General features: G+C 41.8%; 1 protein-coding gene across 2 annotated transcripts; it reads right to left on the reverse strand.

The window, feature by feature from the left end:
* Positions 1-356: 356 nt before the first annotated feature.
* Positions 357-24456, reverse strand: Fmo2 (flavin containing dimethylaniline monoxygenase 2). 2 transcript variants are annotated; one of them, XM_052737414.1, is made up of 9 exons: positions 24355-24456; positions 23867-24004; positions 13249-13437; positions 12114-12276; positions 10835-10977; positions 6801-7000; positions 5237-5592; positions 2693-2765; positions 357-1766 (listed from the first exon to the last, which is right to left on the reverse strand). In XM_052737414.1, exons 2-9 carry the CDS (start codon positions 23996-23998, stop codon positions 1415-1417), a joined length of 1608 nt encoding a protein of 535 aa, XP_052593374.1. In that variant the 5' UTR covers positions 23999-24004; positions 24355-24456; the 3' UTR covers positions 357-1414. The 2 variants fall into 2 exon arrangements, with proteins under 2 accessions (XP_052593374.1, XP_052593373.1); XM_052737413.1 differs by lacking the exon at positions 24355-24456 and having other exon boundaries at positions 23867-24128.
* Positions 24457-26081: the final 1625 nt, after the last annotated feature.

The raw sequence follows: 26081 nt of genomic DNA on the forward strand, positions 1-26081 counted from the left end.
TAAGTATTATCGCATAACTATTTTTCATTTTAAATCTCTTCAATTTTTTTTCTTTTGAGACAGAGTAGCACAATGTAGCCCTGGCTGGCCCAGAATTTGCTATGTAGACCAGTGTGGCCTCAAACTCACAGAGATCCACCTGCCTCCTGAGTACTGGGATTAAAGGTCTGTACCATTGCGCCCAGCTCAAGTGCTTTTTAAAATCTAGATGAAATATAGACCTAATACTGTAAATGAAATTAGTCAGATTGTATTTGCAAGCAAAGTACCATTTTCTATAATAGTTTTAGAAGACTTTATGCTAATGAATAGAAGTCAATCTAATCTAACAATGAATAAAATAAACTACTAGTAAGTACTTTTTCAAGAGTGGAGGTTTTAATAAATGAGCATATGACATGGTGAGGTTATGACCTTTAGTTCCAAAGTTCAACAAACTGGGCTCCAGTTGAAACTTCATGTCAAAACCAGTGGTTAAGGGCATGCTCAGTAACTGTCCCTCAGCATCATCTATCGAATGAGTATGATAGCTCTACCCCTCCCATAGTTGCTATGAGAATCAAATAAAGTAATATATATGATGTACACATAGCACAATGTCTAATCTGTGAGATACAATATCTATCTATATGTTGTAGCTAGGGTATATTATTTTCACTTTTGCATCAGGGTTTCTGTCAATATACAGGAACTGTGTCGATTTGCTTGCTGTGTGCATCATTTAAAGTAGTTGCTTTTGGTCTACCATCTCATTTTTGTCCTCCAGTATTTCTTAGTGATCCCTCATCAAAACAACAGACCCTAATACTTGGGAACTATGACCAAAGTAGTAACAGCATGGAGCTCAGTGTATGGGATTTGAAATGTCTACCACAGTTTAAATTGTTCAGTAATCTAATCTATGTGACTTGCTGCTTTTTTTTTCTTTTTGAGACAGGGTCTCTCTACGCAGTCATGGCTGCCCTGGAACTTGCCATGTAGACCATGTTGGCTTCAAACTCACAGAGATCTGTCTGCCTCTGCCTCCCAAGTGCCAGGATTAAAGGCATGAGCCAGCATGCCTAGCTATGACTTGCTTTTTATTCTGCATCATTTTATTGTTTTTTTTTTCCATATAACTCAAAACCTGTGTGCCTGGAAGCACTATCTACCTGTGTTGGTGTTATTGTATAATACTGTTTGAAGACTGATGATTTTGAGGAAAGAGTAGAATGATAAAGATATTCCATGACCGCAATTTTAGTTTTATATCTAGACTTAATTCTTCAAATCTCCCTACAATTAGTTCCCCTACTTGTAGGAGAACTGTAACTGAAATGTAAATTATAATATAGATGTAATTTCTTTAGTCTTTTTTCCAAAGAGACACCGATGAATGAAAGACACTGGTGGATAAAAGTGTCATGCTGTCAGATTAGAACCACTGAAGTTGGAAAAAGAAGGCCAGAACAACAGCAAAAAGCCCCAGGATTTTGAGCAGGAAAGATGCTGGGATGTTGGATGAAGGCTTCAGAGTACGGGTCTTTAAGGGCTTCAGGATCCTCTGCTTCTGGGTGAGGATGGCATTCCTGGCTCCTTCCCACTGCCCAGGTCCAACTAGGCGGTACTGGTAGGAATTGCAGGGCCCAAAGTAGAGTTTCACAGCCAGTTTAGGGTCTTTGAAAAAGAGGGAGATGAAGTCTGGCTTTGCACCTATCTCCAAGGCGAGTTCATCCAGGTAGTCAATGTAGTTGGTCTGCAGGATCTGGCTCTGGCTTTTTCCAAACCTTAATGAAGTAAATAAAAAGGGCAGGTTCATCAAATGTTCTAAGTTGTATCTTAATACGAGGCACTCAATAGCTGTTTGGAGAATAAAGGAATGAATGAACGAGGGCCTGAGTTTTGAATGAATCTCCGGGAGTCTCCATTAGGAGGCCCATGTCTCAGATTGATGAGTAGGTCACAGAGTAAATAGACAAATCCATGGAGAGTCTAGAAATGTAATGATATGGAAAGGGTGACTATTATTTTATTACTTATTAAGCTGCTGTAAGTCTCCAAGTAAGATTGTATGACTCAGGATTGATACAAAATACTAGTGAGATATCAGAGAGGTAGTGTCTTCTAGAGAAGGGATTCGAGGTATTCCCTTGTTAAACTGCTAAAGGACCCTGTAACCTGGCTGGCATGTAGTAGATGCTCAACCTGTGTTAGATGAATTAAAGTTTGCACATGAGATAACTCCTTATGTCTATAAGGTCTTGAGTCGGGTTTGCAAGAGTATTGATTACTGTCAAACTCGATTCCACCTCAACAGAACTGACAAACCAGATAAGCTTCCCGAGGGCCTCAGGCTACTGTCATCACCACTGTGTCGTCCCATTCCCTGAGTGTGGGTGGCCTGAGAGGGTATGGAATCTCACATGGGCACCGTAGATAAAGGAAATAAGATTAACCCCAGGAAAGATATTCTGAATTGGTTCTCTCTCTCTCTCTCTCTGGGTCTTTAAACCAGGATGTCTAAGAATCATATGAAAAAAAATCATTGAATTACAAATTTCCAGTCTCATCTACAGAACTGATCCATTTGGACTGGGCTGTGATCCAGGACTGCATTTTAACAGCGAGCCGTCTCTCACAGATAGTCAGATCATGGTATTTTGTGACACAGTACTCTATGTAGACATTCCTTTTTTATAAGGAAAGTGCTTACAGGTCAATTCTTTTTTCATTCCTTTCAACAATGTCCTTCTTCATAGCTGTCTCCGAGGGCAAGCTGCACAAACCTAGAAAACAAAAATAGAAACAAATTTGCTTTGAATAGTGAGTTTGATTCGATACCATTGATTTGTACAGTAATTGTTTTCTAAAATTAGGTTTTGGCCATTTAGTCATGTCACACCAGGCAGGACCTCTGCGCCTCTGAACTCCAGGGGTGAGGCCTCCAGAGGGGATCGTACATAGCCAATGACATTAACTATGAACTGGAGAGGCCAGAGAAAGGGCTGAAGAAGGGAGTATGGTTGAGAAGCTGTGCCAGGTGGGGTGGGTTCTATTCTGGCACTGACAGGACCCTGTCGAAGACTTTCCTGTGTGAGGTAACAAGATTAAATTTGCGCGTTGGAAAGATTCACCTGGCTCTTTGGTTAAGGAAAGAGGGCTCACGGGAGGTGAACTTACAATCAGGGAGACCAGGTAAAAGGCTGTTGAAGGAAATCTAGTGAGAATGAGAGCGACCCCAACTAATGAGAACAGTTGGGCTAGATAAAATATTGCGTTGATCACTGTGTGGGAGCCTGTCTCCTGTGCTCAAGGGTCCTGTGGGCTTCGGAGGGGAAACATGGCCAGCCATCTGCATCTCAGACTTAAGTAGTCCAAAGCTGAGTTTGCCATTGAGACCCTCTTGTCTCTATTCTCAGGCCCAGCCATCTATCCGCTCTCCATTGCTAGATCCTGCAAGCCATCCTTGAGTCTTCTCCTTTCCTGTGCTGAACCACACAGCATGCCCTGCTGGCTTTGTCATCGACTATTTCTAACATGGATGTTCTCCTTTCTCCTTTGTCTCTCGGCTCTGGCCCAGGCTGCACTGTATTTTAGCACAGGTGAGTGCTGGAGCTTTCTCAGTGATCCTCAAGTCTCTATCTCTGATTTTAAAGTTCATGTTCCAAACAACTGATGGAATTACATTAAATGTAAAGTAGACATTCCCTATTCTTCAAGGATACCCCTCCCTGGCACCTCTGGTTTAAGAGCTTTCTAGGGTGCAGATCCCAGGTTTTGAGGTCAGACTTAATCCTTATGGATCCCCAAGGATCAGCTAGATGGTTCTTAGGTGCACCAGATTTGGGTAGAACTTATTTATATTTGTATTTTCTTTCTCCTCTCTCCCTCTCTCCCTTCCTCCCTCCCTTTTTTCCTTCCAAGAAAGTCCTTCTAGAAGCCCTAGCTAGATTGAAGATGCTGTGTGGCCCAGGATGTCATTAAACTCTTATCCATCCTCCTCCTCTAGAGTACTGAAATTGTAGGCCCAGAAGAACTTGAAAGGTAAAAGCAGGCGATCTGGAGTTCAAGGCTAGCCTTAACAAGTTTGAGGAAAGCCTCGATTACATTAGATTCTTTCTCACTCCTCTGCTTCGAAAACAAAAACAGCCGGGCGGTGGTGGCGCATGCCTTTAATCCCAGCACTCGGGAGGCAGAGGCAGGTGGATCTCTGTGAGTTCGAGGCCAGCCTGGACTACCAAGTAAGTTCCAGAAAAGGCACAAAGCTACACAGAGAAACCCTGTCTCGAAAAACCAAAAAAACAAAAAACAAAAAAACACACACACAAAACAAGGAAGAAAAAAAAAACCCAAACAAAACCTCCCAGCTGCCTGTACATTTACATTTTATAATCCAGGATCCGTACCACAGTGTAAAAGGCTTTTGTGTCCATCTATCCTTCTCTAAGGTTAACCCCCCCATCCGGTTCCACCTCATCCGTCATCTCTAGTATTGTGGGGCTCGCAGTTCTCCGCAGGCATCCTGACGCGGTGTCTTTTGCTCAGGCAAACCCTTCTCTGTACCTGAGGAACTCAGGTACTGGGAAGCTCCCCTGGACCTGTGTCATCACACCGCGTCCCTTTCTCTGCCATAGTGTACCTTCTGCCATCAAAGCACCTGCCGTGCAATTAAAACAACTTGTTTGCGTTTCTTTCGGACTGACCAGATCCCAGCACGGGCTCGGTGGTAAATGAGGTTTTTGTTGAACAGAATTGAACCCCAGAAGCAGGAAAAAAAATAGCCCTTCAAGTAAAGTGCTGCACAAACAAGAAAAGATAAACATTAAAAAAAAAATTGAGCCGGGCGGTGGTGGCGCACGCCTTTAATCCCAGCACTCGGGAGGCAGAGCCAGGCGGATCTCTGTGAGTTCGAGGCCAGCCTGGACTACCAAGTGAGTTCCAGGAAAGGCGCAAAGCTACACAGAGAAACCCTGTCTCGAAAAAACCAAAAAAAAAAAAAAAAAAAAAAATTGAAACTTTGTCCCAGTGAGATAGATGCTCAGTGGGTAGAGCCGTGCTGATGTGCCGGCCTGACAAGCAGAGGTCTGTCTCCGGGTCCCACAAGGTGGCAGCAGAGAGCCAACCGCCCATAGGGTAGCTGTCCTTAGGTTTCCACCACAGATCTGCCTCCCCTCCCATAAATAGAGTTTTAAAAATTAAACAAACAAACAAAAAAAATGTAAAAGCTCTGCTTTTCTTGGTTGAGCAGCCCACTCACCTTTGAAAACTCTCGTCGCCCAGCGCGCCTGAAGCTCCACAGTGGGGAAGATGGATCCCAGAGGCTGGATGAGACCCATGCATGCCAGGGTTGGCTTCTCCAGCTGCGGGGGGAACATGGATTTGTACAACGAGACCCTATTAGCCTCCACTTTCACAAGCGACTCTTCCAGGAAAGGGAAAGAGAAAGTATAGCCCGTGGCAAAGACAATGACATCAATGTCTTCCTCCACCGTGCCGTCCTCAAACACCGCGGCCGTCTCGGTGAGCTCCTTCACTCTGGTTTTCACCTTCACGGCTCCGTACAGCAGGCGACTGGGCAGATCGTCATTTAATACAGGCTCTTTCATAAGGTATCTGAGGCACAAAAGGAAGCAACACATTCAGAGCGGTCTTGGAGGAATCTTCAACCCCTTTGGCAGTTTTAGGGGAGGCTCTGAAAAATATACAGGCGTTTCCCAAGTATCCATAAAAGTCTAACTCAAATGTTTTGTTCACCCCAAACTTCGTCATTAGACTGATTCTAATATTGACAATCTCTTCCCTTGACAAACAAAGAAAGGCAAGTAGGTGATAAAAGAAGAAAAAAACAAAACAAAAAACAACCTGAAGGTGGAAGTTTCTCCAGGGGCTCAGATATAATGTCGGCGCCTAGTGTTAATCTTTGAGTTTGCTGGTAATTATTCCCTCTGGTACTTTTATCACTTTTTATGCTATCTAGTTTTCATTATTCGGTAGTTTCATTTAATCTATACCTGATAATAAATAAGGGAAAACATACTACATTAGCACCAAGACCTACTGTGGGATCAGCGTATGAATCAATGGGTAAAATGAAAATTGCTGATATTTCCTGACTCCAGTATCCATAGAAACTGTTTGTGGTAGCATGGAGGGTGGAGCAAAGTCTGCTTGTATTTCTGGAGTTCTTGGTTTGTAAACTATTTTCTTCTTTTTTAAAAAATAAGGCAATATATGGCATATATGCTGGACTCTTAATTCAGCACAATGGAACATCTATTACAAGACTAAATATCTTCCCCCTCCTCTGGGGAAGGAGACTGTTATCAGCTGAAGAAAGGTAAACATCCACAGTGTTTACTTGTGCTTACAGTGTCCAAGATGTGGAACTTTGCTATTGGCAAATATTTGTCTTTTGGCCACTAGAAAGGAATATGTTCTCATGGGAACAGCCTTCAGCGTATGTGGACAGCAAAGGTTGACTTACCAGATGAAGAGCTATCTTTTCCTATCACAGTACTCTGAGATCATGGTCTTCTTATGGAGCCTTCTCCAGACTGTCTGACTGTTAGATAGTTCTTCCAATCAATCCCAACCCTTCTTTCTGGAGCAGCTTCTAAGCTTCTACCCCATAATTTGAAGTATTTTTTCAAAGACACACAGTATAAATTTGGAATTAAGACTCCAGGACCAATATGATTTGACACATACTGTTGGGTTATAGCTTGAATTACCATGCTGGCAAACTGGATCTTTGCAAAGAGAGGCATCATCAGACACCCCTGCCTATAATAAGCATACCACAAAAAGAAAAATAACACTACTTGTTTTGAGGCACCAGACCATAATTTTCATGATTGAACCATCGATTCATTTGCTGTTCCATCATCCACTTGACAACGGTGCGAGGCAGGACATTTCGGAGCATGGAGCTAAATCTAGTGTGGAACACCATGTCCCAAGGGTATCCATCTTCAGAGATTCGGCTCATGACCCAGGCACCATGCCTGGTGCTGATAAATACCTGGTGAACAGAAAGGAGTGCCCTTGAAATTATGGACTTTGGCCTTTTGGGAGGAATCTCTCATACAGGTGATGTAAAAGGAGTTTAGTGGCACAGTTTGCTAAGTTCTATTTATTTTATTTATTTGTGTGCAGTGCATGTGTGTTCAGTGTATGTGTGTGAAGGTGTGTGTGAGTATATGTGTGTGTGTGTGTGTTGTGAAGCTGTGTGTGAGTATGTGTATGTGTGTGTGTGTGCTTGTGTATAAGAACACCAGAAGTCAACCTTGAATATCATCCCCCGTTGTTACCCATCTTGATTTTTATTAGAGACAGTGTTTCTCATTGGCCTGGAGCTCACCAATTAGGATAGGATGGCTGTCCAGTGCCCAGGAATCTGCCTCTATTTGCCTCTGTAGAACTGGATGTATGCACCACAAACCCTAACTTTCCTTCCATCCATCCTTCCTTCCTTCCTTCTTTCCTTCCTTCTTTCCTTCCTTCCTTCCTTCTTTCTTCCTTCCTCTCCTCCCTCCCTCCATCTCTTCTTTTCTTCCTGGTTTGTTTGTTTCTTCTCTCTTTTTCATTAATAGTCTCATACATTTATATAATAATGAATTTTAGTCATTTCCTTTTTCCCATTTCCTTCTCTGGTTCTGGGCGTCAAGCCCAGCTCCTTTGCTTATGAAGAAATAACTTTATCAGGTACCATTTTAAGTGCGTTTGACCTCAAAGTGAGGTCCTCCTAGCCTTTTCACTCCTCTTTGGTGGCTGTGTCCTGACGAGGGCTATCTGGTAACTTGCACTGATAGAGGAGTGCACCAAAGCCCTGACAATATCCTGGAGAGTCAAGAAAATCTTTGGACTGATTCTCATGGTTGGTTGAGAATCAGTCTCTCTTGTGTGTTCTGCTGTTTCCTGAGAAACAGCTCCTTCTGTTCTTTCACTGTGCTTACCCAGGGAGATCTGGTGAATAATCACAGGTCTTGCAAATGTGCACCTATTGTGTAATGGCTGCAGGTGTGCATGCATGGATCTCAGTATCTCAGGATGGTAAATAATAAGAGCAACCACCTCTTTCCGGACCTAAAAGAATATTATGTGTTTTAAAAGTTAAAACCTCTGCCTGTATGCGGTGGCCCTATTCCTCTTCAAGTACACATCTTTTTAAAAATTATTTTTATGTTTTGAGATTATAAATCATTTCACTTCCCTTTTATCCCTCCAATGCCCTCCCTGTACACTCTGATCCCACTCTCTTTCAAACTGATGGCCTCTTTTTCATTAATTGTTGTTGTCGTGTGTATTCTTTGCCTTGAACACTAAAATTTCTCTTGTTTTCAAAACATACATATAAAAATCTTGCCAAAGATGCATTTTCCTTGTTTACTGTTGCCTTCCCATGGTCCAAATGCGTCATTTCAGCTTCCTGAATTTTTGTCTCATTTTATTAGCTCTGTTAAGGTTGTCTTCAATGAATAAACAAGACTCATTTTCAAGGCATCCAATTTACTCAAGAAGCTTAGATAATGGAATCTGGGTCCAGACTCCCTAGGTTTGAAACTCAGCCCCACTACCTATGAGCTGAGTTGCCTTGGTGAATTATTTGGATTTATTTATGCTCTAGTTTCCTCTTTTTTAAAAAAAAAATAATAGAGCAGCATAGCATCTGTCTTAGGACATTATTGGGCAGGTTTAATGAAGTTACAGATGTACTGTTAAGTATAAGCATACACATACTCTCATTGTTTTGTAGATTGACCTTGGAGGAGGCATTACAGATTTTCTTTGGGGGGGGGGGCGGGGGAAGGACATCAATCCTACCTAAGCTTGTGAAGTAGCGCATGCCCAAGCGTTGCTGTACTCTTGGTCTGTGTGTGGCCATGTGCTCATGTCCCAATTTGTTCCTGCTGTTGTTGTGCTTGTGCAGACTCGACAATATTTGGAGTAGGTACTGGATATTCTATTTAAATACTCCGTCACCATCTCTTTCTGTGATTTCCTACCTCTTCTTCTGTAGAATCAATACTGAGTTTTCCGTTTTATTGGTTTTCTTTCTGTTGTGACCCTTTTGCTGCATAGAAATCTAACTTCGATGAAGACTGTGATCCACCTGAGGGTCAAGGTTCAGGTTGCTCTCTCTGAGATGCAAATTTCCAGCCCAAGAGGTGAAGATCTGAGAACTTACTATTCTGTTTTAATTACAGACTTATGTGATTAATAAATATTGAAGATGGGCTCTATGCAAAAGACTAATGAGTTATAAGGCACAGGTATATAGCCAAAGTAGCATCTTGGTATCAAATTTGGCCAATACTTAGGTTTGTTAATATGTAATGACCCTATAAAGAAATGGCTCTTGAAATTCAATATTTGAATCTCTGGGACATTTCTCTGTTCTAAGTCCAAATCACTGACCTGGGCACATGCAGTGGCCTTGGGTGGCTCTTTACTTGGCTGACAGCAAAGGCAGATCAGTTCCTTTCCTCCAATCCTATTTCACTCTCTTCCTCTCAGGTTTTAGAGGTGTTTCCAGCATGGGGGAGATGGTGGCTGGTGGCTCCCACCCCTTTCTACTGTGTATCAAATTTTCAGTTATTGCTTCTTTACTTGTTCTTTATGGCAAGGGCTGAAAGCTTTGAAAAGTGAAAGGTGACAGTGATCTATCTACCTATCTATCATCTATCTATCTATCTATCTATCTATCTATCTATCTATCTATCTATCTGAGACAAGGCATCTCACTGGACTGGAGCTTGCCAAGTAGATAGGCTCCTGTCTAACAAACCTGTGGTGCCTACCTGTGTCTACTTCCCTAACACTGGGATTACAACTGTGTATTGTCATGCATGGTTTTAAAAAAACAATGTGGGTTCTAGGGATCAAACTCAGGTCCCCATACTTGTGCATCAAGAACTTTTGTAACTGAGCTATCTCCTGGTCCATGCACTAAATTTCTAAAAGTTGGTTCTTAAGATATTAAGGGGTCAGGCCACGCGTGTTGTTGCATGCCTTTAATCCAGGCACTTAGGAGGTAGAAGCAGGCAGATCTCTGAGTTTGAGGCTAACCTGGTTTACAGAACGAGTTCCAGGACAGCCAGGGCTACCCAGAGAAATCCTGTCTCAAACAAACAAACAAACAAACAACAAACAAACAAACAAGCATTAACAGTCAGTTTCTCATTAGGCCCCTTGGGTAAAAACTAGGCCTTTTGTACCAGAAATATCTAGTTGAAACATCCTATAAAAAAAAAAAAAGAACCAAAAAACTACGAAGGCCGGGGCCGTGGTGTCGCACGCCTTTAATCCCAGCACTCGGGAGGCAGAGGCAGGCGGATCTTTGTGAGTTTGAGGCCAGCCTGGTCTACAGAGCGAGAGCCAGGAAAAAAACAAAGCAAAACAAAACAAAACAAAAACAAGAAAAAACGAAGGCGGAGCTGGAGAGATGGCTCAGAGGTTAAGTGCACTGACTGCTTTTCCAGAGGCCCTGAGTTCAACTCCCAGCAACCACGTGGTGGCTCACAGCCATCTGTAATGAGATCTGGTGCCCTCTTCTGGCCTGCAGACATACATGCAGGCAGAACACTGTATACATAATAAATAAATTAAAAAAAAAAAAAAGACAACAAAAAACGAAGGCACCACAGCTCAGAGAATTGGAACAACTGGTTCGAGGATACACGGCTATTAGCAGCAGAGGTGGGAGTTAGGCTCTGGCTTTGTGGCCCCCAGATTTCCTGTGCTGTTACCACAGGCAGCCACCTGTCAAGCAATGGACCTTTGGTGTACAGCCGGGCGCTCCAGATGTCTCTTCCCACCCCTTCCACACAGTACATGATCAGCAAAAGCATCGCACCTGTGAGGCCTTCTTGCTCAGTTCAGAGGCAATATCTGTGGCTGAGTTTCCTATTCCAACCACCAGGATGCGTTTCCCCTCAAACCCAGCAGGGTGCTTGTATTGGCGGCTATGGAAATACTGGCCTTTGAACTTCTCGATACCTTCAGGAGGAAGAAGAGGGAAACTATGAACTTTCAAGTAAGCAATTATGGCAAGTTAATTTCAATAAAGCTGCATGGTCAGTGTTCCCTTTCTGATTTCTCACTTCCTCTCTTAGGGGAGTTATGATAGTCAATTATCAAACTCTAAGTAAAAAGTCCACAAGAAATATCAGGTCCGTGTGAGAGGCTGGAGTGTGTGTGTTCACTCATGGCAAACAAGTGCCTTTGCTGTACAGAGCACGGCCTGATGCTGGCTTCTCACTATCTATTCTACTGCAGACAGTCTAGTGACACTCTAGTTTCACACAGTAGATACCTTTAAGAACTATTTTGAAATAGTGTTATTGTAATTGGGCAATAACTAGAATAGTATTTATCATTTTGCAAAAGCAAATTACTAAACAACTAAACCCAGGCCTACAGAAGTTTCTCACTGAGTGACTCAATAACCATTTGCTTGTTAACCATTTGTATGCTCCTTTGTGTCCTTCCAATTAACCACGTTTATACTTCCCAGGAATATATGGCCTTATTAAAGTATCCTTTGCTTTTAGTGTGGGCAAATTCTCATATGAAGCCTGGTTCTCACCCACTGTGTCAGATATTTTCCCAGAGAACTCTGGGAAGGGAGTGTTCTTTGTGACTCCTTGTCTAGGGGATGATTCTTGACTAGGAAGTGGTCTCAGAGGGAAGGCTCGGCCATCAGGACAGCTGGCTTCAGGGACCTGCATTCCTCCCTTCATCTCTGTCCTGCCTCAGTGTGTATTTCCAGGAATTCTCTCTAGCAACCTTTGGCCGGTAGAAAAGGCTCCAAGGATGTAGCAAATTTACATGGGTTTGGCAGGACAGAACAATTAGAGTAGGCAATGGAGGTCCTCTTATACAGAATGAATTTTTGTGAGAATTCTTTGAATTGCTGGGGAAAATGTAATGATGCTGGAGGAAGTTAGCTATGTGTGATGACCCAGAGAAATCAATGGAGACAAAGACGGTGTTTGGCATTTTTCAGCTCTCCAGCTGTATCCCAATCTTACTATCACTCCCGTTCTTAGCAGCAAATCCTGCCTACCCATCTAAATGGCATGCAAGATTCCTGGAAGCCTACTCCTACGGTCTGAGAAGCCCTGCAGCCTCACCTGGAAAAGACTGCAGTGGCAGGTGAGGTTGGATGTGATGGCCGCTGCAAACCATAACCGCGTCAAAGACAGCACGTTGCTCCTTGCCGTTGCTCTCAACAGAAACTTCCCATTGCCCAGAAGTTGCAAAATTTGGGTGTTTTTTCACACTAATGACGGTTGTCTTGAAGAAACACAGAAAAGGCCTTATTAATTACTCTGTCAGGGCCCTGGAAGTAAGGACGGGGTGAGTGTAATAGGTAACCCATTTGATTTTCTTGAGCCCACTGCCAGCCTCTGAAGGCAAACATGGCCAAGTGCGCCCTTCTTATTCTTTGGCAGGCAAACACTGAGGATATCCTTAGAAGACTGTCATTCATGGGATGGCTCTACCAGGAATTGCAGGGGGAAATAGGTAAAACTGAACATTTTAACAGTATTTACAAATACAGGTTTCCATGAAGATCAGTGGTTATGTTAATATGACAAGCCTGGTACTTAAGCAGCTGAAGTTGCTAAGAAAGTGAAACGCATTAAAAATGAGCCCCATTAAGTTATTTATTCAGAAATGCAATTTCAAATGTAACAATGCTCCATGCTTAATGGTTACATGTTTCTTTGTTGTTCCTCTTTGTACAAAGTACAGGGAATGGTAATTTCAAGTATAACTCAAAAGGATCTCACCATCTCTCTGCTGCTGCAGATTACATGCAGAAAAGAAAAGAAATTAGGAAAAAAAATAGTTATCTCGTGCACCTGAGATAAATGGAAAGTAGAAAGTGTGTTTAAGCCATTTCTATGAAGAACTTAAGAAAAGAACAGTTTGACTCTATTTCATACATCCTTTCAAGAGGTCTGAGACTTGGGGAAGTCAGTGGTAGCCGTGGTTTACAGTAGTTTTAATATGATTTTTTAAAAATCATCATTTAAACTTTCAGTTTTAATGGATGGTTTTCCTCCCCTGTTCATGTGTACCATTAAAAGGATCAGGAGTAGGGAGACTACTTTTTTTGGGTATAATACCACGTTTTGCCTTCCAACAAACCCACCAAAATGGGATAGTTTATTCGAACTTCTTTCATTGCCAGAGTTGCTCTTCTACTTAAGCGTGAACTGAGCTAAGGCAGAGAAATCCATTTCCCACCACACACGGTACCTGAAACTGAATATATTTTAGAAGGTCAAACTTTTTGGCAAAAATCCTGAAGTATTCCAGGAGTTTAGAGTTGTGCAGGAAGTTGGGGAAGTCCTCGGGCATTGGGAAGTCACTGAAGCAGGACATCTCTTTGCTGGTGTTGGTGATGACAGAGTGATAGATGCTTGCTCGGCCATCTTCCACGTTTTCCTGAAAGAGCAGGTGAAATAATTAATGGTAATGACTTTAATACAAGTCTTACTTGTGCTAAAAGTTGTCTTCTGGAATCGAACCCCCGAGTGACAGCAATCTCTTTCCCTGCTGTATTATGACTAAAACATCTGGGTGCAGAGGCACAGGTGGTCCATCATTCTGTGTGATGAACCTGTTTGTTGACAGCTAGTGCTGCTCAGTGGGTGTGCTATCGGCCCTGGTGGGGTTTGGAGTAGAGAGAAGTTTTTTTTTTTTTCCCTTTTTTTAAACATTGCAGACTATTTAGCACTCCATCTTCTTACCTATCTAACAGCAAACTTGGTGAGCCAGTTGCCTTCCTAAACTCCCCTGGGGAGGCTTTATTTACCCTCTGCCTTTTAAGGACTAATAGTTCTTGGGGCACTGGATACAGAATTTAAAATTAAATGAGTGCTTTTAGGAGCAGGGAGGCTTTACATCTTGATTTGACCCCATAGGTCTTTATTTTGTGCTCAATTCAAGTCAGTCTTCCTTAAGAGATAAAGGTGATCAATACTGACACCAAACAGCGTACTTTTTGTCAACTTGATACACACTCAGACACACCTGGAAAGAGAGAATCTCAACTGAGGAATTGACCTGTGGGAATATCTGTAGGACCTTTTCTCGACTGGTGATTGATGTACGGGGGCCAGCCCACTGTAGACAGTGCCATATTTGGGCAGGTGGGCCTGAGCTGCGTAAGAGAGCAAGCTAAGCAAGCCAGTAAACAGTACTTCTCTGTGGTCTCTGCTTTGATTCCTGACTCCAGGATCTTCCTGCCTTGAACTTCTTCTTGGCTTCCCTTGATGATGGAGACTGTAACCTATATGCTGAAATGAACTCTTTCCTCCCCAAGTTGGTTTTGTCAGTGTTTTATCACAGCAATAGGAAACAAACTAAGACATCAACCAGACCTCAAACCTGGTTTTTAATGTCTGCAATTGTGCCTTGGTAAAAACCCCATAAAGCACATGTTATGATTGAGTTAATGTTTTCTTCTAAAGTCATGCTCTGCATGATGTACTTCATGTAAATTTATGCAAGTAACCAAGACTGGTGATCAGAGCCTGTAAATAAACCTGTGATCAGAGAGGCTTTTATTAGAAAATTTAAATAACGGCGCTTAAGAACTCTTCAATAGATGCTTCTGTGTGTACAAAGACTAAGCTATAATCCAGAGAAATAGTAATTGCTATTTGACTATGCATTAGAGTGACTGTAAAGATAGTAAAGTTTGTAGAAATTCATTAGCTGAAAGAAATAACTTCATTTTGCTTGTATGGCACCATAGTTTCTTCTTCTATAGAGACATTTAAAAAGAAAAATATTCACTTATTATCCAACTAGCATTTTAAATCAAGTATGCATGTTTCTTTCTTGTAATTTTTTTTTAAATAGAAAATTATTCCTTGCCTGCCAAGCTTTTCAGTTCCTTAGTTTTTGGCACTAATGAAAGTGGTCTTGTTTTGTTTTTCAAGACAGGGTTTCTCTGTGTAGCTTTGCGCCTTTCCTGGATCTCACTCTGTAGACTAGGCTGGCCTCGAACTCACAGAGAAAAAAGGGGTTGGGGATTTAGCTCAGTGGTAGAGCACTTGCCTAGCAAGTGCAAGGCCCTGGGTTTGGTCCTCAGCTCCGAGGAAAAAAAAAAAGAAAGTGGCCATCTGAGATAGGCATGAGCTACATAATGATCATTAAGCCAGCCACAGGTAGATAGCAAGACTCCGTCTCAAAAAAGCATGCATAAAGAAATAAAACAAAACAAAAAAAAAAAAAAGAAAGAGGTAACCAGGACTAGAAGATGAGCTTAGTCTTCATGTTGGATAGGTGTCAACACATGTCTTTCTCTTTAAAGAGGAAAGTCTGGACCAATCTGTGCCTCTCATCTGTGAGACAGGGATGTAAGAAGTGCTCCATACTATGAAGAATGCCGTTAGACCTCGGCATTGATACTATTACAGCTCACTGTGGCACTGGAGGTTAATATGGGTATCAGCTACTCTGCTGATTAAAAAAAAGAACTGGCATTGTAGCTCGCTATTACACATGGACGTTCTGCAAGAGGTTGTACTTGGTCTCGGTGAGTTAAAAAAGAGCAAGCTTATGTGACTTACCGTCCATTGTCTAAGTAGAAAGTACTCTAGGTATTGGACCTCACTGGGTCTTAATATCAGGATTCTCAACAACATATTACTCACTCTCAGAACAGGTTGTTTAAAAAATATCCAGAATTCTTGCTAAATATAGATTTGCTTATAAATATCCTTCTCCCTCACACACCCCTTTTCTTTCTTCTCTTATCATTCATGCAGCATTCATATATCTATTCTCTCATGCCTATGATCAGACTTTCCCCATGTTTATTTTTCTTGGACTACAATCTAAACTTGGATAATAACTTTGTTCCAGTTGCAGGTGGTTTGGGCAAAGGCAGGCAGAGCAGAGTATGCAGCCTTTAGACTATGCTGGGTCTCTAGACAGAGAGGGCTTATGGTGCTGTTGTAGTGAGCTATATATATGTATAGAATACAAAAGCACCTTTCAGTAGAATGTAGGGTTTTCTGACTTCCATACAGGGATATGATGACTTGGACGTTGGATGAATAAGTAATGGTGCTTTTATTTTCAAACACTACCTTCAAATTGTGCAACACTACAGTCATATTGATGTACAAACATTTTTTTCTGGTTGTTTGGACATAATTGAACACAATGTCCTTGGCAAGACTGAATACTTGGTTTTTCTATCCAACCAGAGTCTTAAAATAGGAAATATTTCATTAAGAAAAGATATGCATTTCCCCCGCTTAAGGCTCCATAATTTGAGTAGTGCTGAGTAAACAGTGAGGATTCTATGACTGTTCCACTGGGGCCCATCCCTACTGCCTCTCTTAATGCTTCTGCAAACATGGACAAGTTACATAATCCAGTTTCTTCATGTTCCTGTGTCAAATGGGGCTCGTTAATAACCCAAACATTAAACAGTTGTTCTGAAGTTTACAGAGATTAGATAAAGTGCTTAGCATAATGCCCGCTTCCAAATATGTGATAAGTCAATGCTTGCCTCTCTCACCTTTCCTGCAGCCCACCACGGTGAACCTCACCAAGGCAGGAAAACATCACACTCATTGGAACCAAGACTGTGACAGGATAGCCAAAACACGAGGACTTTTTCAAGAATCAAAACATTGCCTAGAAGTTTGATTGGATTCTCCATCAGGTACATTTTTAAAGGAGGATTTGAGGATGAGAAGAACTCATTATAATTTCTGATTCTTAACACAAATTTTAGGGCCAGACTGAAGTCTTCTTTGGAAGTTTCACTTTTACAGATTATCACCAAACAGTGATGGTTTCACAAGTCTTTTTTTTTTTTTTTTTTCCTGAGGAGGAAGTGACAATCTTTATTGTAGATTTCATTCACAGAAGCAGTTTCTTGACAAAAACAATGTCTGGTTGGGGGTAGTAGAATACTTATCTAGTATGACTAAGGCCCCATGATTTCCACCCTCCTGCCACATTCTTTTTTTTTTTTTTTCTCTTTGAGACAGGGTTTCTGTGTATCCCTGGCTGTTCTGGAACTCGCTAAATGTTCAAGATAAATAATTTTTATTAAAGGACTTTGCTAATTTATCATGTTCAGAATTTCCTAAAACCACATAGCAGAATTGAGTGAGTTCAGTGAGAACTGGTTTTAAATTTTCCATCTTTCGATCATGGGTTGGGCTGAAGTTTATCTTTGACTCTGGGAAAATGAAAAGGTGGTAAAATCTACAGTTCAAAAGGATGATTACCAAAGTGAAATGTAACTACTCAAGGTGAGGGGGGCTTGTAAAGTGAAAGTTGACATCATGCATGTGAATGATAAATGCTTGAACTCAGCCCTCTTCTCAATGAAGCATCCTATCAGCCGTATCAATTGTACTCAGGAAACAATAACATTGCAGGCCTTTATAAGTATCTTGTCATCCATCCTTTCACTCCTGCATTTATCTTCTTCAGTACTTGGAATGGATAGGATTAAAACGTCTCACCTCCTTGTATGATCAGGAGAACTATGGTCCTCACATATGAGAGTGGAGCAGCAGCATTAGAAGAACTCAGAGGAATTTTGATACTATAAAGTTCAAGTTGGTCTGGGTAGCATTGAGGCACCTGTATTCTTTTTTTTTTTTTTGCAATACAGTTCAGTTCTATATATCAGCCACGGATTCTCTTGTTCTCCCCCCCCCCCCCCCCCCCCCGCCCCCCTCACTTTCCCCCCAGCCCACTCCCCATTCCCACCTCCTCCAGGGCAAAGCCTCCCCCACAGACTGAGGTCAACCTGGTAGACTCAGTCCAGGTAGGTCTAGTCCCCTCCTCCCAGGCCGAGCCAAGCGACCCTGCATAGGCCCCAGGTTTCAAACAGTCAACTCATGCAATGAGCACAAGATCTGGTCCCACTGCCTGGATGCCTCCCAAGCAGATCAAGCCAATCAACTGTCTCACTCATTCAGAGGGCCTGATCCAGTTGGGGACCCCTCAGCCATTGGTTCATAGTTCATGTGTTTCCATTCGTTTGGCTATTTGTCCCTGTGCTTTATCCAACCTTGGTCTCAACAATTCTTGCTCATATAATCCCTCCTCTTTCTCCCTAATTGGACTCCCAGAGCTCCATCCGGGGCCTAGCCATGGATCTCTGCATCCAGATCCCTCAGTCTTTGGATGGGGTTTCTGGCACGACAATTAGGGTGTTTGGCCATCCCATCACCAGAGTAGGTCAGTTCGGGCTGTCTCTCGACCATGAGGCACCCTGCATTCTATTTCTTATTTTTTCCCCAACTCAGATCATGTAGTTCCCCATTTAATTCTTATTTTATTTAAACAACAGGTTCAATTCTTTAATCATATGCTGCATGAACTAATCTTCTTAATATTTTTAGATTCATTTTTATTTATGTATGGAGGAGGTTGCCCACAGAGGCCAGAAGGAGTGGCAGATCTGATGGAGCTGGAGTTACAGATGATTGTGGTCTATACAATGTGGGTGCTGTGAACCAAACTTAGGTCTTCTAGAAGTGCAGCATGTGGTCTTAACTTACTCTGCTTTTTCATGTGGGTTTAATTGTGCATCCAAGCGGGCCTTGAGTTCATTATGCAGCCCACAATGGCCTCTTTCCTGTCTCTGCATCCCAAGTGCTAGGATTGCAAGCACCTGACCTCACACTAAACTGTATTTTAATAATAATAATAATTAATAATAATAAATAATTTTATGGTGCTGGGGCTTTAGAGTCACGTGTATGGTAGGCTAGCACTACATCACTAATCAAACACACAGCCCATTGTATTTTAGAAGGGCTCCCCAGCTGACTCTCATGTGCAGTGAATTTGGGGAGCCATCATCCATATCACAGCACCCTGCCACCCTCCCCTTCTAATGAAGTAGGATGATATTTCCTTAGATCAGCCTCAGTCACTGATAGAGTCCTGCCTCAGTTTTGCCTAGTTTCTACATTCCATTTACAGTAGAGGGTCATCATTTACCTGGGACACAGTCCCCTCTTGACTGGTCTCTGATGGTTCTCTCTGTCTCACTGGGTGTCACTCTCTTACGCACAGCCTCCGTGCCAGCCACAGATCGTGACTATCCGTTTTTAGAGCATCGGATTTAAGCTCCCATACCTTTTAATGTGCTTGTTGGTTTGCTTGTAACTTTGTTTCTCCATAGTCACAGGATTCCCTGCTGATTGTCAAGACAGATGAAAACATCACAGTCGTGAAAGCCTGTCCTATTCTCTACTGAATCCTGTGCTTCTAAAGCAGCCCTGGTAGAACTGTACCCTAGCAGTGATAACCTTAGTGATTCGCCATGAAGTGCACACCCTCTGACGACAACAAAGACTGCATTTCTGTGTTTTCAGCACTGAGTGCATGTCTGGAATGCATCGAGCATGAGCCAGTATATTTGTGAAAGAATGTGCAACATCAATCATAAGCATTCCTCTGTCTCTGCAAAGGAGCTTGATGGCATTGAATAGATATCAAATAGCACAATGGATGAAAAATAGACTTTCTCATAGGATACTATAGAGGTCATTCTATTTTATGCATAAAAATATTATATGTTTTTCTTTTTCTTTGAGGAACTGGGGATTAAGCTCAGGGACTTATGCATATAAGCACATACATGTACTTTACCACTAATACACCCCTAGTCTCTTTTTAAATTTTTTATTTTAAATTATACTTAAAACTTGAGACAGGGTCTCACTAAGTTGCCCAGGCAGACCTTGGATTTATGACCTTACATCAGCAGCCTCTGGAGTGTTTGAGATTACCTGTTTATACTACCAGGCCTGGGCTTAAAGCACATGTTTTTGTTTTTCCTGATCCTATGCTAGACACTTTCTTCTAGTCTGTGCATGCAAATTCCACTTCTTCAAAGCTGTTAGGAAGAATCAAAGTGTATTTTAGACTGTTAATGACTATGCCTACAGGACCATAGTACTACATATTTGATTGCCTGGAGAGGTGCACATATATTATGTTAAACATGGTTCTATAAACAGCCATTAGGATGCAAATGCTTATTATATTGAATTATGCTGTGATAAATTTATCCAAGAGAATTCCCAGTTCAACAAGGGTAAGGCTGTTTGTCATCTCTTCAGGAAAGGACATGAAAGAGTCTGTAGAATGGTATGTCCTAAGTGAGCAGAATGGGCTGTTAGATGGCAGATGTCAACTAAAACAGAAGGAAGGCTGTGATGGACACAAACAATAAATGGATCAAGTACATGTTTGGGTCAGTGTAGAGGTGGCACCAAATAGAAAACCTCATTTGGGAGAGAGATACTTCAGGTACACACTTTATATTTTCATCTTCTTCTGATCAATATTTTGTTTGTTTCTTTGAGACAGAGGGTCTATACAGCCTAGCCTGGCCTCAAACTTGTTATAGCCCAGGGTATCCTTGAGCTGGATATCCTTGTGCCTTCACCTCCCAAGTGTGGCAATTACAGTGTGGCTTTTCATAGCTGGCCTTGTGATCAATATTTTAATCAATAACTTTGACAGCTATAAATACAGATGATCATATTTGGGTATGCTCACAGGAGGGTGGTATAGCAAAGATGACAGGTAACTGAAATTTCAAATAAAATTCCCAAGGCCAAAACAAACTAAATAATATTTAATATTTATAGATGTGAACTTTTTCAACAGGGTTAAAACCCATCGCACAAGGACAGGAAAATAATGACTTACGCTATTAGTTGCTCAAACGGAGAAGACCCTAGAGTTTTATTTGATTCCAAACTCAATATGACTCATCAATGTATAGAGCACTCCCAGTGATGTGAGAGGAAGTGTGGTGCCTGCATATGTTTGCTCTTAATGTTACTGCTGATTGGAAGACCCTTGGAGGTGGTATCCAGGTGAAGTACAAGGTAAATCCTAGTGACAAGACTCAGGCAACTGATAACAATTTTGTTGAGAGAAGTGATTGTGTCTGATTCATTGCTTAATGTCTACTGCAGTGGCCAGCATCTCTCTGATCTTGAAATAGATAAGCTTTAAAAATATTATCCAGCCGGGCGGTGGTGGCGCACGCCTTTAATCCCAGCACTCGGGAGGCAGAGCCAGGCGGATCTCTGTGAGTTCGAGGCCAGCCTGGGCTACCAAGTGAGTCCCAGGAAAGGCGCAAAGCTACACAGAGAAACCCTGTCTCGAAAAACCAAAAAAAAAAAAAAATATATTATCCATTTGAATATTAGATCTCAGGAGAGTCACATGTTAAGAGATGGTAATATTTCAGGCTGATTATAGACAAAAGAGACTAAGATGGAAAGAAATCTGTAGACCATTATGCAAAGGTTAAGTAAAATAACTGGATATGCATTGCTAAGAGAGAGGAGATCTATGTATGAAAATTCCCAAGTCAGAAAACAGTGTATATTAGTAATTTCTCTGTGATGATAGGGTATAGAAGCAGAGTAAGTTAATGACTGCAGAAAGATGATGTTGTTGTTGTTGCTTTTCCCCCTCTCAATTCTTCAATAAGTGTGTGGCCTCAGGAATCACACAGACCTTCATTTTTGTTCTTTTCTTTCAACTGTGTTCCCTCCGGGCAAACTGTGTATCACAAAATTCAGCTTCCCATTCAGCCACTGGTGAGAAAAACCGTAAGATCTAACCCTAAATGTCTGAAGAAAAACAACGCATTCTGAGTGCTGCTTTGCTGGAAGAAGTGCAAAAAATATTTAATTAATCACCTTGCCTGTATCCCAAAGATGACACCAGGGGGTGCTGGAGAACCTTCTGGAAGAGTTCAATATCACCTAAGCCAGGCAAGGCACAGAGATTTAAACTTTTTTGGGTTTGTTTTATGTAAGCACTAGATGTGTCAAGTGATCTCAGAGGATTCTGTGTCCATGTGGGAATCAGCGAATAGTTGATTTGATCTAGTTTTGGATTGTGTAATCATGAGGAGCAGCTTCCCTGGGGATGAGCGTGGAAACCCCAAGAATCCTTTCCAGAGTCTCCTCTTGGAAGTCCAGTATCCAAGATGCTCATGGGGCCCCAGTGGCAGCCTGTGAAATTTTGCTTAGTGTTTCTCTCTGCAGTAAAGAGGTCTTTGAGAGGAGAAAATTATTTATCATTCTCCACTGGATGTAATCTTAAGAGAGGCTTGGCATGTGACACTGTTATAGGTGCTAGGAAATTATGTATTTAACATTATCCAATAAAGATTAATTAATTCACGTTTTAATCTGTCCCCCCCCCCCCAATACATAAGGAACTATCTCTGATTTTAAAATGTGATACACTAGGTCATGGAAATGCTATAGGAGCTACCTTCCTGGAATGTACTAAATCATGTTGTTGACAGACCATTCAAAGTAACTTTTACCTCTTTGGCTAACACATTAGTGACAAATAAGGAGCGCTTTGTGCTTAGATATGAAGTCTTACACGTTAAATCTGTTTACAGGGCCATTGAAATGGCTCATTGGGTCAAACTCTTATTGTACAGACCTGATGATGTGAATGCAATCCCTGCAACCCACGTAAAGGTGGAAGGCGAGAACCAGTTCTAAAAAGATGTCCTCTGATCTTCACATGCATGCTTTGACACCGGAGCACCCAAGCTCACATATCACACGCCCACACCCACCCACACCCACACACGTACACACACACACACACACACACACACCCACACACGTACACACACACACACCCACGTACACACACACCCACACACGTACACACACACCCACACACGTACACACACACACACACACACACACACACACACACACACACACACTAAATAAAAGCTAAATTTGTTACACTTTAAACCTATTTAGATGCAAAAGAAACCCCTGTGTGTGTGAGCCCACAATGTAGAAGATAATAAGTTTCATCAATTAAGACAGGAATATATTACATTACTTTCTCAGGAAAAATTGTAATTCTAGCAGCCAGTGATCGTTAAGACATAGACGTGATTCCTCTCTGTACAGCCACTCATCTCACAGAAAGGTCAATTTCTCCATTACTTCTGTGTTTTCACGGTTGGGTGAATACATTTTCATTTGGCCCCTGTCCCACGGTTTGCCAAGCGGTTTCACCATTATCGTAGGGTTCATCTTAGACTTGTGTGAATCTCTTCAGGAGATTTTGGTTCTGGGAATGAGTATATTTTCTGACTGAGATAGAGTTTTGTCATGTAGCCAAAGCTGACCTCAAATTTCCAATCCCCCTGCTTCACCCTCTTTAGTGGTGTAACTCTAGACATGTGCTACCACTCTCAGGAGGGAATGCAAATATTTATATTCACAGGCCATAAGCCTATGACTGTGAATCTATCAATAAAATTTTGAATGACAGTTAATATTATGAAAATTTAGGTTGGATAAATAGAATGACTTTAATTAATAGAAAATATCTAATAAAGAGGTTCACAGCAGTTATACTGGAATATAACCAGAAAAGCATGGTTCATTTCCAGAGAAAAACAAAGTCACAAGTGATAAGGGCTCATCCTCTGAAGAAGCATTTGACTCAATGATTAGGATAAGAGTGATGTCTTAAAAATAATTTTAATTACTTCTATTTTATAAAATGTTTTCTAATATTAGCATACGACCTAATTCACATATCAGAAAAATGACAGAAATATGGGCTGTTTTGCAATTAGCTGGATTTTAAAGAGAAGATTCCTTGCAGCCCTGAGTTGATCATATGGGTTAGCACAGTGTTGACTTAGGAGAGATGCCAGCCTGAGTTCAGTTCCTGGTTTGCTGAATAAATAAAAAAAAATAAAATTGGATCAAAGCTGCTTAAGAGATCTTTCAAAGGCCCATCAGCCACCTTGAAATTTGAGTGTGCCCTAGTCTAAGGCAAGAAAAGTCTCACTTACTTTGAATCTCCACAGTCCTCCAATATCTTCAGTCCTTTCGAAGCAAGTGGGCTCCAGACCCTCATCCACACAGCACTTCAGGGAGATCAGGCCACTGACTCCTGCTCCAATCACTGCGACCTTCTTTGTCATTGTTTCCTGTCAATGAGTCCATCAGTCATTACTGCTTAACCAGGACAAAGGTAAGAGAATCCCCCAGTGTGGTCAGGTCACACCACTGGTGGTAATTTAATAAGCATCACTAATTAAATAAAATGCCTCACTAATCAAATCTTCATCTCCTCCTCCCCTTAAGAGGAATTTGTCTGGTCATATGATCTTCATTGTAAACGTGCTTACAATGTCTTGGCTTAATATTAAAAAGGGATCCGTTTAAGCAAGCCAAGTTACTCAACCGAACAGTCCCAGGCTTGTGAACCAAAGCTGGTTGTGTTCTCTGGAGGTCTGAGGACTTCCTTCTCAGCCCCTCTCCCCAGCTGTCATCCTACCTTGATTTGTGCTCTTTAGCACTGTCCCTCCGGCAGAAGAGCTCCCTCTGAGGGTGGTGTGCTGAGAGATGGGAGTTTTTAAGAGATGGAAGAGGCTGTGAGAAGTGGGAGGAGCTTTCCTCCTTCTCAAGCACTCTGCCAGCTCAGTCTCCAAGGGCTTTATTAGTACTGAAATTAAGCAAGAGGTCCACTTGCTGAGGTTGAGAACACTGAAGCTTACAGATGGTCTAAAGCTTATTTTTATAGTCAGTGTAGAAAGTGTGCATTGACAAATTGAGAAGAGTAGATAAATTTAAAAAAATTAAAACCATCCCTACTATCATCATTCAGATATACCTACAACCACCATTAATATTTTGGCAAGTTATTCCACCCATATAGTGTATGTGTGTATGTGCTCATCACACATTTATACACAGATGTGGAGGCCACAGGTTGACATGAGGTGTTTTCTTCAATTATTTCCCACCTTATTCTTTGAGACAGGGTCTCTCATTAACCTTGGAGCTCACCAATTCAGCTAGACATTCTGGCCAGTGAGCCCCAGGAATCCTCCCATTCCCAATTACCTGGTGCCTGGTTCCAGATGCATGCTACTGAGGTTGGATTTTTGTGTAGGTGTAGGGGATCTGAACTTAGGTTTTTTTTTTTTGTTGTTGTTGTTAGTTTGATTTTTCTTCTTTTCTCTTTCTTTCCTCCTTTTTCTTTCCTTCCTTCCTTCCTTCCTTCCTTCCTTCCTTCCTTCCTTCCTTCCTTCCTTCCTTCCTTCTTCCTTCTCTCTCTCTCTCTCTCTCTCTCTCTCTCTCTCCCTCTCTCTCTTTCCACCTTCCTTCCTTTCCTTTCTTTTTTAAATTTTGAGACAGAGTTTCTCTGTGAAGCCCTGGCTGTCTCAGAACTTGCTCTGTAGATGAGGCTGGCTTCTAAATCAGAGATCCTCCTGCCTCTGCCTTCTGAGTGCTGGGATTAAAGGCACAGGCCACCACCTCCCACCTAAATTTAGGTTTATTATGCTTGTGTGGTAAGCACTGTTTTGAACAAGCTGTCTTAGCTCTGCTTTTGCTTCGTTGTGTGCAACACATGGAGCAAAGCAAAAACACAACCACACTCCAAGTGTAATTTCCAACTTAGTTTTTTACTCCATTCTACCAGTAAGTTTGTACAAGAGCATTTTTAATGGTTGCATGGATTCCATTTGGCTGGTGCTGCTAGTCATCTATTTAATAGTTATTCATCTTTGTGTGCTTGGTATTATTCTTCATGTAGCACCATGCTTGGATGAGTAGACTGTGTCCCTGACTTCATGGATTTTAACTCTAGTCCTGATCTGGTTCTCTTAGGCTCCATGACTTCTGGGACTTAGCACTTTGTGGTTATCTGTTCCTAGCTGAGATCTATTTCTCAACTGATTTCTCTGCTTGTGTGTTTGCTGGCTTGGATGAACCTACTGGGACTTCTAAGATCTTCTTATCCACTACCCTTCTTGACCCAGGACAAGGAGAACAAGACAAACTTTTCTTTAGTTCTTGATCTGTTATTAGCATTAACTTTTTTTTTTTTTTTTTTTTTTTTTTTTTTTTGGTTTTTCGAGACAGGGTTTCTCTGTGTAGCTTTGTGCCTTTCCTGGAACTCACTTGGTAGTCCAGGCTGGCCTCGAACTCACAGAGATCCGCCTGCCTCTGCCTCCCGAGTGCTGGGATTAAAGGCGTGCGCCACCACCGCCCGGCAGC

The sequence above is a fragment of the Peromyscus californicus genome, unplaced genomic scaffold, assembly GCF_007827085.1.
Source record: "Peromyscus californicus insignis strain IS unplaced genomic scaffold, ASM782708v3 Scaffold_14__1_contigs__length_90479793_seg_2, whole genome shotgun sequence".
NCBI lineage: Eukaryota > Metazoa > Chordata > Mammalia > Rodentia > Cricetidae > Peromyscus > Peromyscus californicus.

Excerpts from the sequence above, each read along its gene's own strand:
- Fmo2 (XM_052737414.1), bottom strand. The coding sequence starts at position 23,998 with ATGACAAAGAAGGTCGCAGTGATTGGAGCAGGAGTCAGTGGCCTGATC. Across the intron at positions 13,438-23,866 it reads GAGGACTGTGGAGATTCAAA|GAAAACGTGGAAGATGGCCG; the intron begins GTAAGTGAGACT and ends CTGCTCTTTCAG. Across the intron at positions 1,767-2,692 it reads AATGAAAAAAGAATTGACCT|GTTTGGAAAAAGCCAGAGCC; the intron begins GTAAGCACTTTC and ends TACTTCATTAAG.